General features: G+C 52.0%; 1 protein-coding gene across 1 annotated transcript in view; it reads left to right on the forward strand.

Moving 5' to 3' along the window:
- LOC311232371 (uncharacterized protein) overlaps positions 1-17,857 on the forward strand; it is a 76,112-nt gene that overhangs the window by 1,069 nt on the left and 57,186 nt on the right. Inside the window, exon 2 of the mRNA XM_084319151.1 lies at positions 213-355. Within this exon, the coding sequence (XP_084175277.1) occupies positions 213-355 (143 nt within the window). The remainder of the gene's footprint in view (positions 1-212; positions 356-17,857) is intronic.

The raw sequence follows: 17,857 nt of genomic DNA on the forward strand, positions 1-17,857 counted from the left end.
ATCTATTGTGTTCCATATGGCTGAAAGTTGGAAGGCCCACCCTCTGCCCCTTTGTCGTACCACCTTCTGGATTGTGTCAATTGATTTCCCTTAAATGTTGTTAATCATTGTCATCCCCTCTTTAAGATATCCATGAACAGTGACACATGATACAGAAAAGGCCCCCTGGACAGTGTTTGTCAATGACATTGTATGCCGTCTCTCTCTTCCAGATGTTGGGACGTTGGCTGTACATCGGGTCGAGCTCCAACCTGCCAGGGAGTCGTTCCCTGGGCCACCTGCTGACCAGCGCCTGGGTGGACATCACTCCCACTGCACAGAGCAATGTCCTCACCCTCATCCAGACCCAGAGAATGTAAGAGAACCTGACACGCTGAAACCACAGAACTAATCACTATTGACATGTACTGTAAGAGAACCTGACACGCTGAAACCACAGAACTAATCACTACTGACATGTACTGTAAGAGAACCTGACACACTGAAACCACAGAACTAATCACTACTGACATGTACTGTAAGAGAACCTGACACGCTGAAACCACAGAACTAATCACTACTGACATGTACTGTAAGAGAACCGATAGGTTATGTAGATAACCTAGTTATATGAGTATTGGCTGAGCGTCCCGCTCAAGCCTATTGAGATACCCCTTATCTCCTTGTACCTAGTGTACACCACCACGAACAATTTATGCACCCACACCTGACCGGGTCCCGCCTCTATGGAGGCGTAGCCTATAAGACCATGGTACTGGTCACCAAACACCCTTCCTCGCCAAAATCCCGTTCCAGTAAAAGATCCCTAAAAAAAAGGGAACTCAGGCTCAGCCAATACTCATATAACTAGGTTATCTACATAACCTATCGTTATATTTCGTATGGCTATCGCGTCCCGCTCAAGCCTATTGAGATATGGGTTAGAGCGGACGCGAGACCCGACAGATGTACCCCCTGAGGACCCGTAAGCCCACATCAAGGGGTGCGGGGAGCCCTGTCACCCCATCCTTCCTAATGAAGGGGGGGCGCAGTCAACTCCACCTGAGTGTGAACAAGAGGGAACTAGAACCCCTTGAACACACAGCACAGGCGGAACCACGTGTGACTTAACACACTGTGGCCCATACCCACACACTCCTGCTACCCTACCAAAGGGCGGGAAGCAGGAAAGGCCACAGACCCCAGAACCGCCTGGGAGACAGAACCCCTGGTCATGTCCATGAGGTAAAACCTTACAAAGGGGCCCGGGGAGGACCATGAAGCTGCAGCACAGATGTCCTCCACCGAGGCCCCACCCAGGAGAGCGGCAGAGGCAGCCACCCCACGAGTGGAGTGCGCCCTGACGCCCCCAGGGGGATCCTGCCCAGCCAATGTGTAGCAGAGGGTAATGCCCTCGCACAACCAATGGGACAGGCGCTGCTTCGACAGTGCCTTACCGGCACGATAACCATCGTAACAGACAAAAAGCTGATCGGTAACCCTGAGGTCCTGAGTACGGCTGAGGTAAATTCCCAAAGCACGGACCGGACATGACAGGTGAAGGCCCGCATCCAACTCACTAGCGTGAGGAGGAGGACGAAACGCCTGAACCACAATATCCCGGGAGCGGAAGGAACTCCGGATATTCTTAGGCATGAAAACAGGATTAGGTCGCAGAGTGGCACCGCAATCGGCCCGAAAAGACAGGCACTCTGGACGTACCGAGAGAGCACAGAGCTCACCCACGCGTTTAGCGGAAGTGACAGCCAGCAGGAACGCAGTCTTGAAAGACAGCCGTTCCAACGGCGCCTGCTCGAGTGGCTCAAACGGGGCCAAGGACAACCGACCGAGGACCAATTGAAGATCCCAAGTCGGAGCCAAGGAGCATTGCACCGGCTTAACGCGTCGAGCGCCAAGCAGGAAACGCTTCACAAGAGGGTGGCTGAACAAGACAGTCCCCTCAAACCCCTCATGATAGGAGGATATAGCTGCCGCAAATACCCTCACCGTCGAAGCCGACAGTCTATCAAGGAGAGACTGGAGATAACTCAGGACAGCATTCAGGGGGCAGGAGACTGGGTCCCGGCCCCCCGCCTTACACCACTCTTGGAACGCACGCCATCTGCCCGCGTAAACCGCGACAGTGGAGGGAGCATGCGCACGCCGGATGGTATCAACCACCGAAGGGTCCATCCTCTCCAGACTCACCCTCCCACCAGCCACACCAACAGCCGTTGGCCCAACGCCGGAAACTGGAACAGTGACCCGTCGTGCTGTGAGAGGGCCATCGCCGACCAAGGAATGACCCAAGGAGGAGCGACCAGAAGCTGGATCAAGACCGGGAACCATACTGACTTGCCCCGGTCCGGCGCGACCAGGATCACCGTCCTGCGCTCCCTCCGTATCCGCTCCAACAGCTGACTCAACAGATGTACAGGAGGAAAGGCGTACAGAAGACCGGGCGGCCATGGAAAGGTCGAGAAGGCATCCACCCCCAAGGGGGGATGATCTGCTCGACTGAGCGAGAACCACAAGGGGCACTTGTGAGAGCATCGGCACGCAAACAGATCTACCGAGGCCTCCCCGAACCGATCCCAGATCTGTCTGACTATGTAGGGGGGAGTTCCCACTTGTCGTAATGAGGACCGCCCCGAGACATCATCTCCGCCCCCACATTCTCTGTACCAGGAATGTGGAGCGCCCTCAGACTGCGCAGCCTGCGAGATGCCCATAGCCAAAGTTCGACCGCCGCCCGGAGCAGGCGGATGGAACGAGTCCCACCCTGCCTGTTGATATACGCCGCTGCCGTCATACTGTCTGTCCTGACCAAAACGTGTTCGCCTACCACCAGATGGTCGAACCGTTTGAGGACCAGGAGGACCGCCTTCAACTCCAACACATTGATATGCGGGGTAGCTGGGCCAGCATGACCCGTCCAGCTGCCCCCCACTGCGTGGGTCTGACACGTCCCTCCCCAACCCGTGAGAGAGGCGTCGGTGAAGACCGTGACGTGTGAGCTCCTGCTGCCTATGGGGACCCCAATGGTGAGGATACCCAGCCTCCTCCAGTGGGCGAGATCTCCCCATATCGACAAAGGAACCGTCAACCGTTTCCATTTGTCCCTCACCGGATCTATTCTCATAGAGAGAAACCACCTCTGTATCCTCCTCATGAAGAGGAGGCCAAGAGGAACCACCGTGTGAGCAGATGCCATAATGCCCAGCAGACGCATCACTTGCAACGCCGTGACGTCCCTCCCAGACGGAACCCCCTGAGCGCGTGACGGAGAACCACCCGACGCTGCTCTGAGAGGGTTGCAATCATGGGCCTTGACCTCAACGTCAAGCCCAAGTACTCCACCTGTTGACTGGGAAGAGGGGTACTCTTCTTCCAATTCACAGCAAAACCCAGGTTGGTGAGGAATTCCACCACCAGCCTGGTATGAGACCTGGCAACCTCCTCCGAACGACTGAGGAGTAGAATGTCGTCGAGATAGAATAGAACTCGTAACCCCCGACGACGTAAGGGCTCCAGTGCAGTCGCCACGCACCTGGTGAATGTGCGGGGAGCCAGAGAATAACCGAACGGCATCCTCTGGTACTCGTACGCTACGCCCTGAAACAGGAACCGTAGGAATTTCCTGTGAGGAGGGTAAATGGGGATGTGAAAATACGCATCCTTCAGGTCTATGGAGGTGAACCAGTCTCCCCTCCTGACAGCAAGCAGAAGGAGTTTGACGGTCAACATTCTGAACGGTCTCGCTACAATCAACCGATTGAACGCGGACAGATCCAGTATAGGTCTGACCCCCCCTGTTTTCTTGGGCACCAGAAAATAACGGGAGTAGACGCCTGACATCGCGTCCTCTCTCGGAACCACGACGACGGCCTGCTTCGCCAACAGAGATTGGATCTCGTCGGCCAGGGCTGTCACTGCTTCTGACCCTGACAATAGGGTCGGCACCAAACCTGAGAACGGAGGGTGGGGTTGTGCGAACTGCAAAACAAGCCCCCCCCTCAACGTTCTCTCTATCCACCCCCCCAAACGGCATTCTTGTCGCCAATTGTGAAAATAATCCCACAGCGCACCCGCCGTCAACTGACACTGGGCCGCAAGGAACAGTAGATAGTTGGCCCGGTCCCTCCCGCTGTGCGACACACCCAAGGGGGGACCCCGACAGAAAGGGCCGGTTTGATACGGGAGAAGCTGTCATCAAACTGGTTGACACACACCCCCCCCCGAACACCCCTCTAGCGCATGCTGAGGAGTTGTTCCGCAGCTAGACACGCAAGGCATGAGGACCCCATGGGCTCCTACACGCCGAAGCCCTGCAGTGATATTGCTACCACCCAAATCACGCTCGCCTCTCCTTTGCAGACCACTGCCGCTGTGACGGGAGTGGGAGGCACCAGCGCAATACCCCGCCTGGCGAAGGTGAAGCCGGGGTAACCCCTGCTGTGCATTCAACAGAAGAGGCCTCGAGTCCCCCAGCTGACCACTGTCGCCAGTGGCAGCTATAACACCAGGCTCATCCAACACACAACGTGTGGTGCAGGAACCGCGCAACGGAACATTCTCACGGACAGACCCAGGCTCAGCCATCAACTGGGTGTCAGCCCCTGTCCCCATGAGAAGTGAAGAATGGGGCCGCATACGCTTCAATGATGGTTCGCGGCCCGCAGCCAAAGGAGAACGATCAGAGCCCCGCTTCCGTGGGTAACAGAGAGAGGATTGAACGGGGAGCGGGCTGCTTGCGGCAAAGTGACGACGGCTTGTTTTACCAAACTGGAATTCACCCAAAATGGCCGATCCCTCGGCCACCAAGGCTGTCGGCCTTATGGTACCCTGTTGACTCTCTACCCAGGGCACCACTGGTGGGGGAAACATGGCCGCCTGTCGAGGATCTCGCCACAGTCGTTGACGAGACCGTGCTCCCACCTCTGGCTGCACAGCGTGAGGCGATGTAGGACCCAGATCAACAGCCGCCTGCGCCTCCACAGAATGCCCAAAAAGACTATCTGTGGAAAAAGGAGTCGTGAGGAGAGAAAACCTATCCTCTTCCTCAAGAGGAGATTGCTCCAACCAAACATGCCTAACAACAAACATTGATAGCATCCTAATCCTCCCCGCAGTTATAGCTTGCGACTGAGTCAAGATCTCTATAACACCACAAACATGCAACATGTTTACAATGTCGGCTGGACCCAAAGTCCTACTACCCGACGCCAATATGGATAGGAAACTAGCCAGCTGAGCCATAACACTGGCCGCCGCCAAATACCATCCTGTAGCAGTATACAACTCATCCGTCCATACTGCCACCCTCCGAGCCGATTCGCTATCAAGCATCGGCCGGGCGGGACGTCGTTCATCCCCGCCGGGGCACAGGAACAAAGCTACCTGGCTGCTTAGCCACGGTACACCCGGCCTGCACCCTGTTGTTAGCCCGTTCACCTGTAAAAAAGGTAAATAGGACTCAGCGAAACCCCCCACATCAACCACCGACTGACCTTCATCAATGAAGCTGGTAAGAGGAGGGAAAAGCGGTATCCCGCGGCAGGGATTATTAGAACAACGACCCATTTCAGCGTCAACGTTAGCATTAGCATAAGTAGCAGTAGTAGCATTAACGTTAGCAGCGTGCTCCAGGATTGCCAGGAAACCGTCCACTGCAGTGGAACGATCACCAAGCCGCCCCGGCCCTGGCGCCGAAACATACTCCACAGCATTACCAATAATGACATTGATGCCTAATGACACAGGCCTTACCTTTGTACAAGCCGACTTGATAGTCAAACCTTGTACGCTGCCCCTCGGTCTGCCGTCGTCAGCCGAGGAAACATCAGCACCGGCCCAATGTGTCGCTGAAACATGCTCCGAAGATTACGAACCTTCTCTAATCTTTTCATACTACTAGTTACATAAGGTGCACAGCATCCAGTATGATGGAACGAAAATAGAGGAAGGGTGTTTGGTGACCAGTACCATGGTCTTATAGGCTACGCCTCCATAGAGGCGGGACCCGGTCAGGTGTGGGTGCATAAATTGTTCGTGGTGGTGTACACTAGGTACAAGGAGATAAGGGGTATCTCAATAGGCTTGAGCGGGACGCGATAGCCATACGAAATATAACTGACACACTGAAACCATAGAACTAATCACTACTGACATGTACTGTAAGATAACCTGACACACTGAAACCACAGAACTAATCACTACTGACATGTACTGTAAGAGAACCTGACACGCTGAAACCACAGAACTAATCACTACTGACATGTACTGTAAGAGAACCTGACACGCTGAAACCACAGAACTAATCACTACTAACATGTACTGTAAGAGAACCTGACACACTGAAACCACAGAACTAATCACTACTGACATGTACTGTAAGAGAACCTGACACACTGAAACCATAGAACTGATCACTACTGACATGTACTGTAAGAGAACCTGACACACTGAAACCACAGAACTAATCACTGTACTGACATGTACTGTAAGAGAACCTGACACACTGAAACCACAGAACTAATCACTACTGACATGTACTGTAAGAGAACCTGACACACTGAAACCACAGAACTAATCACTACTGACATGTACTGTAAGAGAACCTGACACACTGAAACCACAGAACTAATCACTACTGACATGTACTGTAAGAGAACCTGACACACTGAAACCATAGAACTAATCACTACTGACATGTACTGTAAGAGAACCTGACACACTGAAACCACAGAACTAATCACTACTGACATGTACTGTAAGAGAACCTGACAAACTGAAACCACAGAACTAATCACTGTACTGACATGTACTGTAAGAGAACCTGACACACTGAAACCACAGAACGAATCACTACTGACATGTACTGTAAGAGAACCTGACACACTGAAACCACAGAACTAATCACTACTGACATGTACTATAAGAGAACCTGACACACCGAAACCACAGAACTAATCACTACTGACATGTACTGTAAGAGAACCTGACACACTGAAACCACAGAACTAATCACTACTGACATGTACTGTAAGAGAACCTGACACACTGAAACCACAGAACTAATCACTACTGACATGTACTGTAAGAGAACCTGACACACCGAAACCACAGAACTAATCACTACTGACTGTAAACCCAACACACTTCAAGATTGTTTATTGTCATGTGCACAGTTAAACAGACAGTTTGCCATACAATGAAGATCTTACTTTGCTAGTCCGCCCTTCACACAAAATCACACAATACTTAACTAAAACATATTTAAATACAAGCGAGTGCTAGAAAATAAGTGAAACCTGACTGACTGCTGAGTCACTAAGTAAGTGTTTTGAGTAGAGCACAAAGTCTCACAATAACAATATTTACATTTACATTTACATTTAGTCATTTAGCTGACGCTTTTATCCAAAGCGACTTACAAGTTCTGTACGACAAGACAGCAAGAAGGGTACAACTCTATCAGCTGAGTAAAAATGTTCATCAAAGTGTTGCGTGTTACAGTGAAGGTTAGTCAGGGTTCGATTTTTTTTTAATTTTTTTTTTATTATCATTTCAGATAATGGTTGAAGAAGTGAGTCTTTAGTCGACGGCGAAAGATTGGACGGGATTCGGCTGTCCTAACTGGGATGGGTAGTTCATTCCACCATTGTGGGGCAAGGACTGAGAATAGGCGGCTTCTCTTTGATGACCCTCCGCGAGCTTGGATAGGAGTAGGTCTGAGGCGGCCAGAAGATGCAGAGCGTAGGGGTCTTGAGGGTGTGTAGTTAGAGACCATTGACCGGAGGTAGGCGGGAGCGGTTCCCTTTGCCGCACGGTATGCTAGGTCGAGGGCCTTGAAGCGGATACGTGCAGCAATGGGGAGCCAGTGCAGGTCCCTAAGAAGTGGGGTGACATGGGCCGACTTCGGTAGGTTTGAGATCAGGCGGGCCGCTGCGTTTTGAATGAGTTGAACTGAGCTTGGTGGCAGTGGCCGGGAGGCCAGCTAGCAGTGCGTTGCAGTAGTCGAGGCGGGAGATGACTGTTGATTGGACGAGGAGTTGGGTGGCTTCTTTTGTCAGGAAGGGGCGTATCCTTCTGACGTTGCTCAGGAGGAATCTGCAGGTTCTGGTTGTCGCTGCAATGTGAGCAGAGAAGTTCAACTGGTCGTCGAGGACAACACCAAGGTTCTTGGCGGTCGGGGACGCGGTCACAGCTGCATTCTCGACTGTGATGGAGAGGTCGGTCAGGGGGGAGGATTTGGCCGGCAGGTGGAGCAATTCTGTTTGGCTTAGGTTCAGTTTGAGGTGGTTGGTCGTCATCCAGGCGGAGATGTCGGACAGACAGGCCGAGATCCGCTCAGAGACGTGGATATCTGAGGGAGGGAAGGAGAGAAAGAGTTGAGTATCATCGGCATAACAATGATATGAGAAGCCATGAGACGTGATAATGTTACCCAGTGATTTAGTGTAGAGGGAGAAGAGAAGGGGTCCTAGGACCGAGCCCTGGGGGACACCCGTCCGCAGGGGGCGGGTGGCCGACAGAGTCCCTCTCCATGACACTTGGTAGGAGCGGTCGTTGAGGTATGATGTCAGCCATGTCAGCGCAGATCCAGCCACTCCCATTCCTGCGAGGGCCGCGAGGAGGATCTGATGGTTGACTGTGTCGAAGGCTGCAGATAGATCTAGGAGAATCAGGACAGAGGAGAGGCCTTTCGCTTTTGCTAAGTGAAGTGCCTCTGTGACCGCAATGAGGGCCGTTTCTGTGGAGTGGCCAGTCCGGAAGCCAGACTGATTGGGGTCTAGGAGGTCATTCTATAAGAGATAAGCAGTAAGTTGGTTGGATACAGCACGTTCAAGTGTTTTAGAAAGGAAGGAGAGAAGAGAGACAGGACGATAGTTGCCTATGACGGTGGGGTTCAGGGTTGGTTTTTTTATGAGGGGCGTGGCTCTGGCTTGTTTTAGGGAGGTGGGGACCACCCCCGAGTTGAGTGAGGAGTTGATGGTTGCAGTTAGGAATGGGAGGATGTCCGGTGCTATGGTCTGGAGGAGTGGGGAGGGTAGCTGGTCCAGCTGGCATGTAGTCGGACGGTTCGACGTTACCAGTGTCAGGGTCTCGGCTTCTGTAATGGGAGAGAAAGATGACAGAGTGAAGGATGAGGTTCTCGATTCAGTGTTTGGAATGGGTGGGGGTTGGGAGAAGGAGCTGCGGATGTTCTCCACTTTTTCCTCAAAGAAGATCGCAAAGTCTTCGGCAGAAAAAGATGAGGGAGGAGGGGGTGGGGGGGGGGGAGTGAGGAGGGAGGACATGGTAGCATGCAGTTTGCGAAGATTCTTGGCAGAGGCCTCGATCCTATGGTGAAAGAAAGAAGCTTTGGCATTAGTAATGGTTTTGGAGAATGTTAACAAGAGGTTGTGATATGTGTCGATGTCAGCAGTGAGGCGTGACTTTCTATACTTCCTCTCAGCCGCTCTCAGGACCTGTCTTTGTTCTCTCACTGCATCCGTCAGCCATGGACTGGGTGGGGAACGGCGGGCAGGTTTCTCAACGAGGGGACAGAGCTTGTCGAAGGAGGTTGCAAGGGCTGAGAGGAGGGTGGAGGTTGCCATCTCTGTGGGGAGAGCAGAGAAGGTGTCACTCAAAGGTAGAGCGGATATTATGTCAGAGGAGAGGGTGGAGGGGGATAGGGAGGGCAGGTTGCGTCTGAGTGAGACGGTTTGAGTTGGGGTGAAGACCTTTCGATTAAGCATGAGAGTTAGTGAGAAGGATATGAAGGAATGGTCAGATACATTTAGGGGAGTTACCGTGGTGTTAATGATGCTGGAGTTACGGGAAAATATGAGATCCAAGGAGTTGCCTGCTTTGTGGGTGGGAGGCATGGCAGTGGGAGTCAGGTCAAATTGTTGTAGGAGGGAGATCACTCAGATGAGTCAGGCAGGTTGAAGTCGCCCAATAGAAGGAGAGGGGTACCATCTTCCGGTAAGGAGCTTAGAAGCATGTCCAGCTCATCTGTGAAGTGATCGAGGGGACCTGGAGGGCGATAGAGTGTAACAATGGTGAGATTGAAAGGATTAGAGACAGATACTGCATGATATTCGAGGGAGGAGAGTGACAGTTCTGGGAGTTGTGTTAGGTTTGTAGCCCATGAAGGAGATGTCATGAGGCCAGTGCCTCCATATTGACAGGGCCAAGCAAGCCATTGGCTAGATGTCATTTAGCTGACGCTTTTATCCAAAGTGACTTACAAGTTCTGTACAACAGGTCAGCAGGACGGGTACAACTCAGCTGAGTAACAATGTTCATCAAACAGTGTTGAAACTTGGGTGTTTTATTTTCTCTTTTTCTCCTTCATATCAGATATTGATTGAAGAAGTGTGTTTTTAGTCGACGACTAAAGTTCAATTAATGTTTGTACACATACACACAGCTGCCCTTGGAACACCCATGCCTACCAAATTGCCGTTTACATATTTTTTTTGCCCTACTTGAGTTCTACTTTGATTCTTTTCTTTCATTTTACTGTTACTTGTCTCTCTCTAAATTGAGGATTCTTTTGTGATGTAGCCCAGTGTTACGACCCGGTCTTAGGGTAAAAGACCCAGGTGCAACATTAATCTCCCCTCTCCCATCTCCCCTCTCCCAAGACCCGCCAGTGATAAGGTGTTGAAGGTTTATTTCTAACAGTAGCGTCAGCCTAATGGCAAAACAATAAACAGAAAGGAACTAAACACTATTAACTACAAACAATAAAGAAAAAGGAACTCAGGCTAAACAACCTAGAATTTACTACAAACAAAATAATAAACTAAAACAAACTCAGGCTATTAACTACAAACAATATCTCAATCTAACTCCTAACGCAATAAAACAGGAAAAAACCCATGCCTACTGTTACAAAGGATCAGATTAAACCGAATATATATATTTATTGATTGATATATATTGCATAATATTTGTATATCGTTTGATATCCCTTGTATATTCCTTGTACATATACACGGAATATCCCTTTAGCCTAGTACAGACCATAATATTTCATTCTCCTATTGGACAGCGGTCCACAGGCGCCAAGGCCATGCCTCCAGAGTCAGGTTCAAAGCCACCGTCAAGACATGTCTGTACATGCCCGGCCTTGCCCAAGAATACGAGACAGAAATGAGGTTGGCACTAGATTGTTCGCCGTGCATATAAATATGGCGCAGGTGAATACAGAAGCACTTAGAGAAACTTAGTGTTGTTACCCAATAAGTTGAAGCCTCACCCACGATACTCCGTGCGGTGAAGTATGGCCTGTTTGGCCCCAAATAAGAGCATTGAGACCGCGTGCGAATTAATAACTGAATTGTCAGAGTTTTTTATATTATATACATATTTCTATTAAGTCAGTAATAGTCTATTTGTGTATAGTGTATCGTGCGGTTAAAGTTCTACAGTGACCAGCATCACCAACGCTTCCTCGTATCAGCTAGAGAGCTTATCCAGGCTGGGCTGCTTTCATGGCGCTTTCACCCGAGGAGCCCTAGACGAGAACCGTGTGGACATGTACACTGGATTAATCTACCCGACGACTACATAGCCCTTTGCGGCTGGATTATATTTGCTTTTGGTCCTGTGATTAATGGAGCGGAGAATCGCCGACGCCTACACGTGTGTGGGATTTACCCTGTGAGGAGCCACGTCGAGCCTGCGCCTCAGAGAGCCTGAGGCAGGCTAGCTTTCTTCCCTGTGGATCTACAGGCTACGGAGAACAGCTGTATTCGTCTGTGGATCAAGATCTTATTGCACCGTCTCCCGTACTAAGAGTCTCCTTATCATCGTTGACCCAGGCTCTACTACCGACAGATCCTCTACCCCTGCTGGCTTACAACCGGGGGGACCCTTCCAGTATCTCCCGCTATATATTACTAGTGTACCATAGATATAATTCCCTAAGATTCAGGTTGTATAATTACCTCCTGCGTAACCAGAGAATGGACATTCATTATTGATTTGCCTACGCACATTCCTTTGCCTTATAAGCGCATCCAAAGTAAAATAGAGAAGTATATTATGTACCTTTTGCTGCAATAAATACTTAATTACAACTTTGTGTGGAACCGATTCATTGTGGGAAGTGTTCATCATATTTATATATCATGTACTGTATGGCCAGTAATTAAAGTACATAAGACGGTAGTGGTTTAATGATACCATACTTATCAATACAGTCAGGGAATTGTACCCCTCAGTTACAATTGGTCCTTCGAGCCGGAGGGTAACTAGTGTAATATTAATATAGTGGTATTAATATTGACATGGCCAATGATGAACACTCCACAAAACGGTTCTCCTAAAGTAGATCGCCCGCAGCGTAGACGGCAGACACCTCAGTACTTAGAGGATTACGTTGCCAATATACTACCTAGCTTTCTACAGACGGTAAACGCGGAAAAAGTAGATAGTAAAATTATGTCCGACCCTATCGACCAGGCTACCCCGCCAATAGAGGCCCTAGTGGGTTCTAACGTAACTGACCAAGCTCACGGTAGGGACCAGGAGGGACCCGACATGACTTTACCCCCCGCCAAGACCGAAGAAGTAGTCCCCGGAGAGCTCCAGGATAAAGACAGCCCTCCAGGGATGGAACTCGACCCGCTACAAGAAGAGGCGAGCACCCCGGAGATGGATCTCCAGGACTCGCCACAGGAGAACAGATCTCCAACGAGTACTGCCAGGAGCGGATCACCTCAACCAGCGTCTTCCCCCAGCGAGGCGGACAAGATGCTGGCACAGGCATTCCTCGCCAGCCTAGCAGCCTCAACAGAGCGCGATCGACTCCAAGCACAGACGCTTAGTGAGCGCGAACATTCTTCCATGGAAAGAGAACGCCTTCAAGCGCAGCAACGGAGCGACGAAGATCGTATACGTCTAGAGATTAGACGCCTTCAGACGGAAGAGAATATGGTAAGGGACCGGGCCGAAGCCCAGCGCGCCGCCGCCGAAGCCCAGCGCGCCGCTGCCGGTGCCCAAAGAGAAGCAGAGCGCGACCTCGCTCTCACCAAGCGCGAAGCCGAGCGCGACCGATTACAAGCGCAGATAATGGAGCAGCTGATCACCAGGGCAACACCCCCTCCCTCCGCACGGGGTTCCAGGGCCTCGTCAAGACAAGGGTCAAGGGCACCCTCCCCTACCCGATCAAGCGACCATGAGCCCGACCACCAGAGAGAGCCTATACCCCCCTCCGAACCCCTTCCCCGACCGGTCCAAGTGAGACCCAGCTACAAGGAAGAAACGGTCTACACCGCGGAGAGGATAAATAGATGACTACAGGATCTAGAGCACCTGCCAGAGGAAGAAGAAGAGGGAGAGGAGGAGAGTCAAGCCCGACAGCAGCACAGTACTCCACAGGACCAGGAGGTCCAGTACAGCCCAGGCTCTACCCCCGCGGCTCTGCGCTACAGACCCCCGACTCAATTCACGGGTGAGCTTGACGCACGACCAGCCCCGAGGAACAGCACCTGGATACGCGGGCCATGGTACCCAGCAGGTACCAGCCCACCAAGAGGCGTAAGAGGAGACTCGCCTAGGAGGCCTCTCTTCCAACGCTCACCGATGTGCCAGCCATCCATGGCATCATACATTGGCACACCGACGTTTCCGGACTTCACCCACGAGAACAGAGCACAGTACACGGAGCTACGAATGTGCTTAGAGACAATGATGTCCGATGTAGCTGATGAACCGTACAAGTATGCTATCCTACTGAAGCACCTCAAGGTGCCCCGAGCGCACAATATAGCGCTGGCCTATGCCACCTCTACTACCCCATACACAGCGGCTCTAGCAGCACTCGACCAAAGATATGGACGCATATGGGACTACGTAATACAAGAGATAAGGCATATTGACCGCCTACCCCCAGCCACAGACAATCGCTCACTAGATGACCTGTCTATCAAGGTACAATCCCTGGTAGGGATGCTGGGGGCGCAAAGAGAAAAGGGTATGCACGAACTGTACGCAAACTCTAATATCGAGAGGATTTTAGAGAAGCTTCCGCCCGCCCGACAAGAGCGCTTCAGGTGGCAGAGAGACCACCGTGATCCTAACGGTCCCGAGCCATCCCTCCTAGACCTAGCCGACTTCCTGGCGAGAGAAGTCAACAGCCTACGGTTGGATACGTTCATGCGGAGCACACCAAGCTCCAGAGAGGGACCTAGGAGAGCAAACGATGGCCGCAGATTGGTGACCGTCATGCACCAATCAGAATCAGTACCGAGCAGCAAGAACCACAGTACCCCCTCGATGAAAGAGAAGTGGAAGATGGTGTGCCCGTACTGCGAAAAGGAACACTGGTTGTCACAATGTGACACGTTCAAGAAGATGACCGCCGACGAGGTGAGTCAATGGATAAAGTCCAACCGACGCTGTTACCGATGTGCGCGCAGTCACATGGCAGCCGATTGCCGCTTAAAGAAGAGTAACAGAAGAAAGCCTGCACCCTCAAGCAGCACAAAGGCAAGTGTTATGTACATTGACCCCGCCAGCAGCGGGGGCGCCCGGGTGCTCTTAAAGGTGGTCCGCGTAACACTGAGTTACCAAGATAAGGTCATGGACACTTACGCCGTCCTTGACGACGGGTCAGAGAAGACCCTTCTCCTCGCGTCCGCTGCGGCCCAGCTGGGGCTGCGGGGGAGCGAAAACCAGATGACGATTCGGACAATAAGAAGAGATCTAAAGACGATAAAGGGCGAGAATGTCTCCTTCACTATCGCAGCAAGCGGGCAGCCAGAGAGACGGTATAGGATTACTAACGCTTTCACCAGCCAAGAAATAGGCCTGTCGCAGTACACCTACCCCATCGCCAAACTGATGGATAAATATGTGCACCTGCGTCAACTACCTATACCGCTCATAGACGGTGCCACCCCGACCCTGCTGATAGGCTCCGACCATGCAGACCTCATCGTCCCGATAGACCGGGTCCACACAGGGCCCAGAGGCTGTCCTGCAGCAGTCGAGACCCGCCTAGGATGGACATTACAAGGCCCCCTCGCTAAGTCTCTTAACCGAACAGCAGCCACTAACTGCCTCCACTCCAGAGTGACAGAAGAAGACACCACCCTCCTACAGCATGTCGAGAGGCTATGGACACTAGAGACAATGCCCTTTAAGAACGAAAAGAAAGACATTCGTTCCAAGGAAGACATTTACGCTATAGCCCTCCTCGAGCAGGGGACAAAGAGAGTCAAAGTCAACGGAGTGATGAGATACGCAACTCCACTCCTGAGGCGAGAGGGTATGCCTACCTTCCACGCCCCAAAAGAAGCGACGGAGCGGTATCTATTGAACACAGAGCGGCGCCTAGCCAGAGACCCCGCTCAAGAGACTGTGTACCGCGCTGAGATTAACAAGCTAATCACAGCGGGACACATAAAGAAAATTGACATTAAAGAGGCCGATCAGACGACCGAATCATGGTACGTGCCGCACCACAAAGTCCACCACAACGGCAAGGATCGTATTGTGTTCAACTGCAGCTACCAGATCGGATCACAAAATCTGAATAAAGAGCTCTTGCCCGGCCCAACACTCGGCCCCTCTCTACTAGGCGTGTTACTACGTTTCCGCCAAGACAAGGTGGCCATCAGCGGAGACATCAAAGGGATGTTCCTGCAGGTGAGACTAGTGGAGGAGGACAAGCCCCTGCTGCGGTTCCTATGGAGAGAGAGGATCGGGGATGAGCAACCAGCCATCTATCAATGGGAAGTCCTCCCTTTCGGAACCACATGCAGCCCATGCTGTGCTACGTTTGCACTGCAAAAGCACGTCGCAGAGGATCCAGCAGCTGATGAAGAGGTCCGACAAAGTGTAGGAAATAGTTTCTACGTGGACAACTGTCTGCAAAGCGTCTCGATGCCAGAAGAAGCCGAGGCCCTTCTACTCAAGCTCCGCGCCTCCCTGATCAAAGGCGGCTTTGATCTCAGGCAGTGGGCCAGCAGCGACCCGCAAGTATTGCGCAGCCTCTCCCCCGAGGACAAGGCAGCAAGCAGCGAGACCTGGATGGCGACCATCCCAGGAGAAGCCCAAGAAATGACATTAGGACTAGTCTGGCGCATGGGCGGCTAGGTGGTGTAGTGGGCAAGGCACTCGCCACCAGTGTGGAGACGCTAGGATTCGCGTGTTCGAATCCAGCTCTCCACATTGTTTTCAGTTTAGCTGGTCGTCCGCAGTAATACACATTGGCCGTATTACAGGGAGGGAAACTGAAGGGTGGGGATCGGGCGTTGTGAACAAGCGACTCCTACAAGTCGGTTGGTGCGCCTGCGCAGTAGAATCAGGAAGTGTCGGGGGCAGCGTGAGCCTCCCACGCGTTACTCCTCGACACTGAGAGATCGAGCTGCGCAGGTGAAAAGATGCGACTGCTGTTACCTCAAGTACCGGAGGGGACTTGTGCTATGTATGACTTAGTCCACATTGCAGCCGGCTTGTGGGAGGCAAGAAACAGCGTTCGTGACAGGGGAGGGTTGAATTGGATGATACGAAATTGGGATGGGAGAAAATATAGAAAAATGGGAGAAAAACTGGATCAAAAAAAAAAGGACTAGTCTGGCGCTTCAAAACAGACTCGCTCCATTATAAACACACACTCCTGACCAAGGAGCAGGGAAGGTCGACTGCACTACCGACCACCAGACGGAGTGTATACAGAACACTCGCCAGACAATATGACCCGTTGGGATGTATTCTACCTTACACCACCAGGGCAAAGATGATTGTAAGAGCGCTATGGGACAAGGACCAGGGCTGGGACGACCCCATACCCGAGCACCTTGCGTCCACATGGAGAGAGTGGGAGACGGAACTCAGCTCACTCCCAGGTGTCAACATACGCCGCAGCTACTTCCCACCCACAGTGAGGCCGGAGACGTGCCAGATGGACCTGCACGTCTTCAGCGATGCCTCCGAAGTAGCCTACGGTTCGGTGGCCTACTTGCGTGCCCGAGAGGAGGGAGGAGAAATACATACTGCTTTCATCCTGGCTCGCTCAAGAATAGCCCCACGCAAGCATCAGTCTATCCCGCGTCTAGAGCTCTGCGCAGCCCTAGCAGGAGCGCAACTCGCCACGCTAATCCAACGTGAACTCACCATTCCGGTGCAAAGAACAATCTTGTGGTCAGACTCCACGACAGTACTCACATGGATCCGGTCTGATTCGTGCAGATACAAGGTCTTCGTGGGAGTCAGAGTCACAGAGATTCAAGATTTAACAGAAGTAGCAAGCTGGAGGTATGTGGACACAAAACACAACCCAGCTGACGTCATCACCCGGGGAATGTCCCTGGATGACCTCACCCGTCACAACCTATACAGTGACGGGCCAGAGTTCCTCAAGCTCCCGGAAGAAGAGTGGCCTACACCCACCCCACGGGAAGCGAGTAAAGAGGAGGCCGAAAACAAGAAATCTATGTTCTGTGGATTGAACACACTCGTCTCCACAGACCCCGACATAGACGATTGCCTCACCCTAGAGAGTGCGCAGCTAAAGACATTCCTGTGGCACCACCCAGAGGTTCAGCTCACTACTGACATTACAGCAGCTGACTACGAAGAAGCAGAACTTCTTCTACTACAACGAGCCCAGAGAGACTCGTTTCCCGATGAGCTAGACTGTCTACAGGGAGCAAGGCCCGTCCCATCAGACAGCAGACTGCTCCACCTAGCCCCCGAGAGCGACGCCCATGGTCTCATCAGAGTGGGTGGTCGTCTGCGGAGAGCTCCAGACTTACCGGATGACGTCAAGTACCCGATAGTCTTAAACAGCCGACACAAGGTCACAGAGCTGATCATAATGAAATACGACGAGGATGTGCATCACGCCGGGGCAGAGAGAGTCTTCGCGGAG

Source organism: Notolepis coatsorum, assembly GCF_963971535.1.
Source record: "Notolepis coatsorum genome assembly, chromosome: 7".
Taxonomy (NCBI): domain Eukaryota; kingdom Metazoa; phylum Chordata; class Actinopteri; order Aulopiformes; family Paralepididae; genus Notolepis; species Notolepis coatsorum.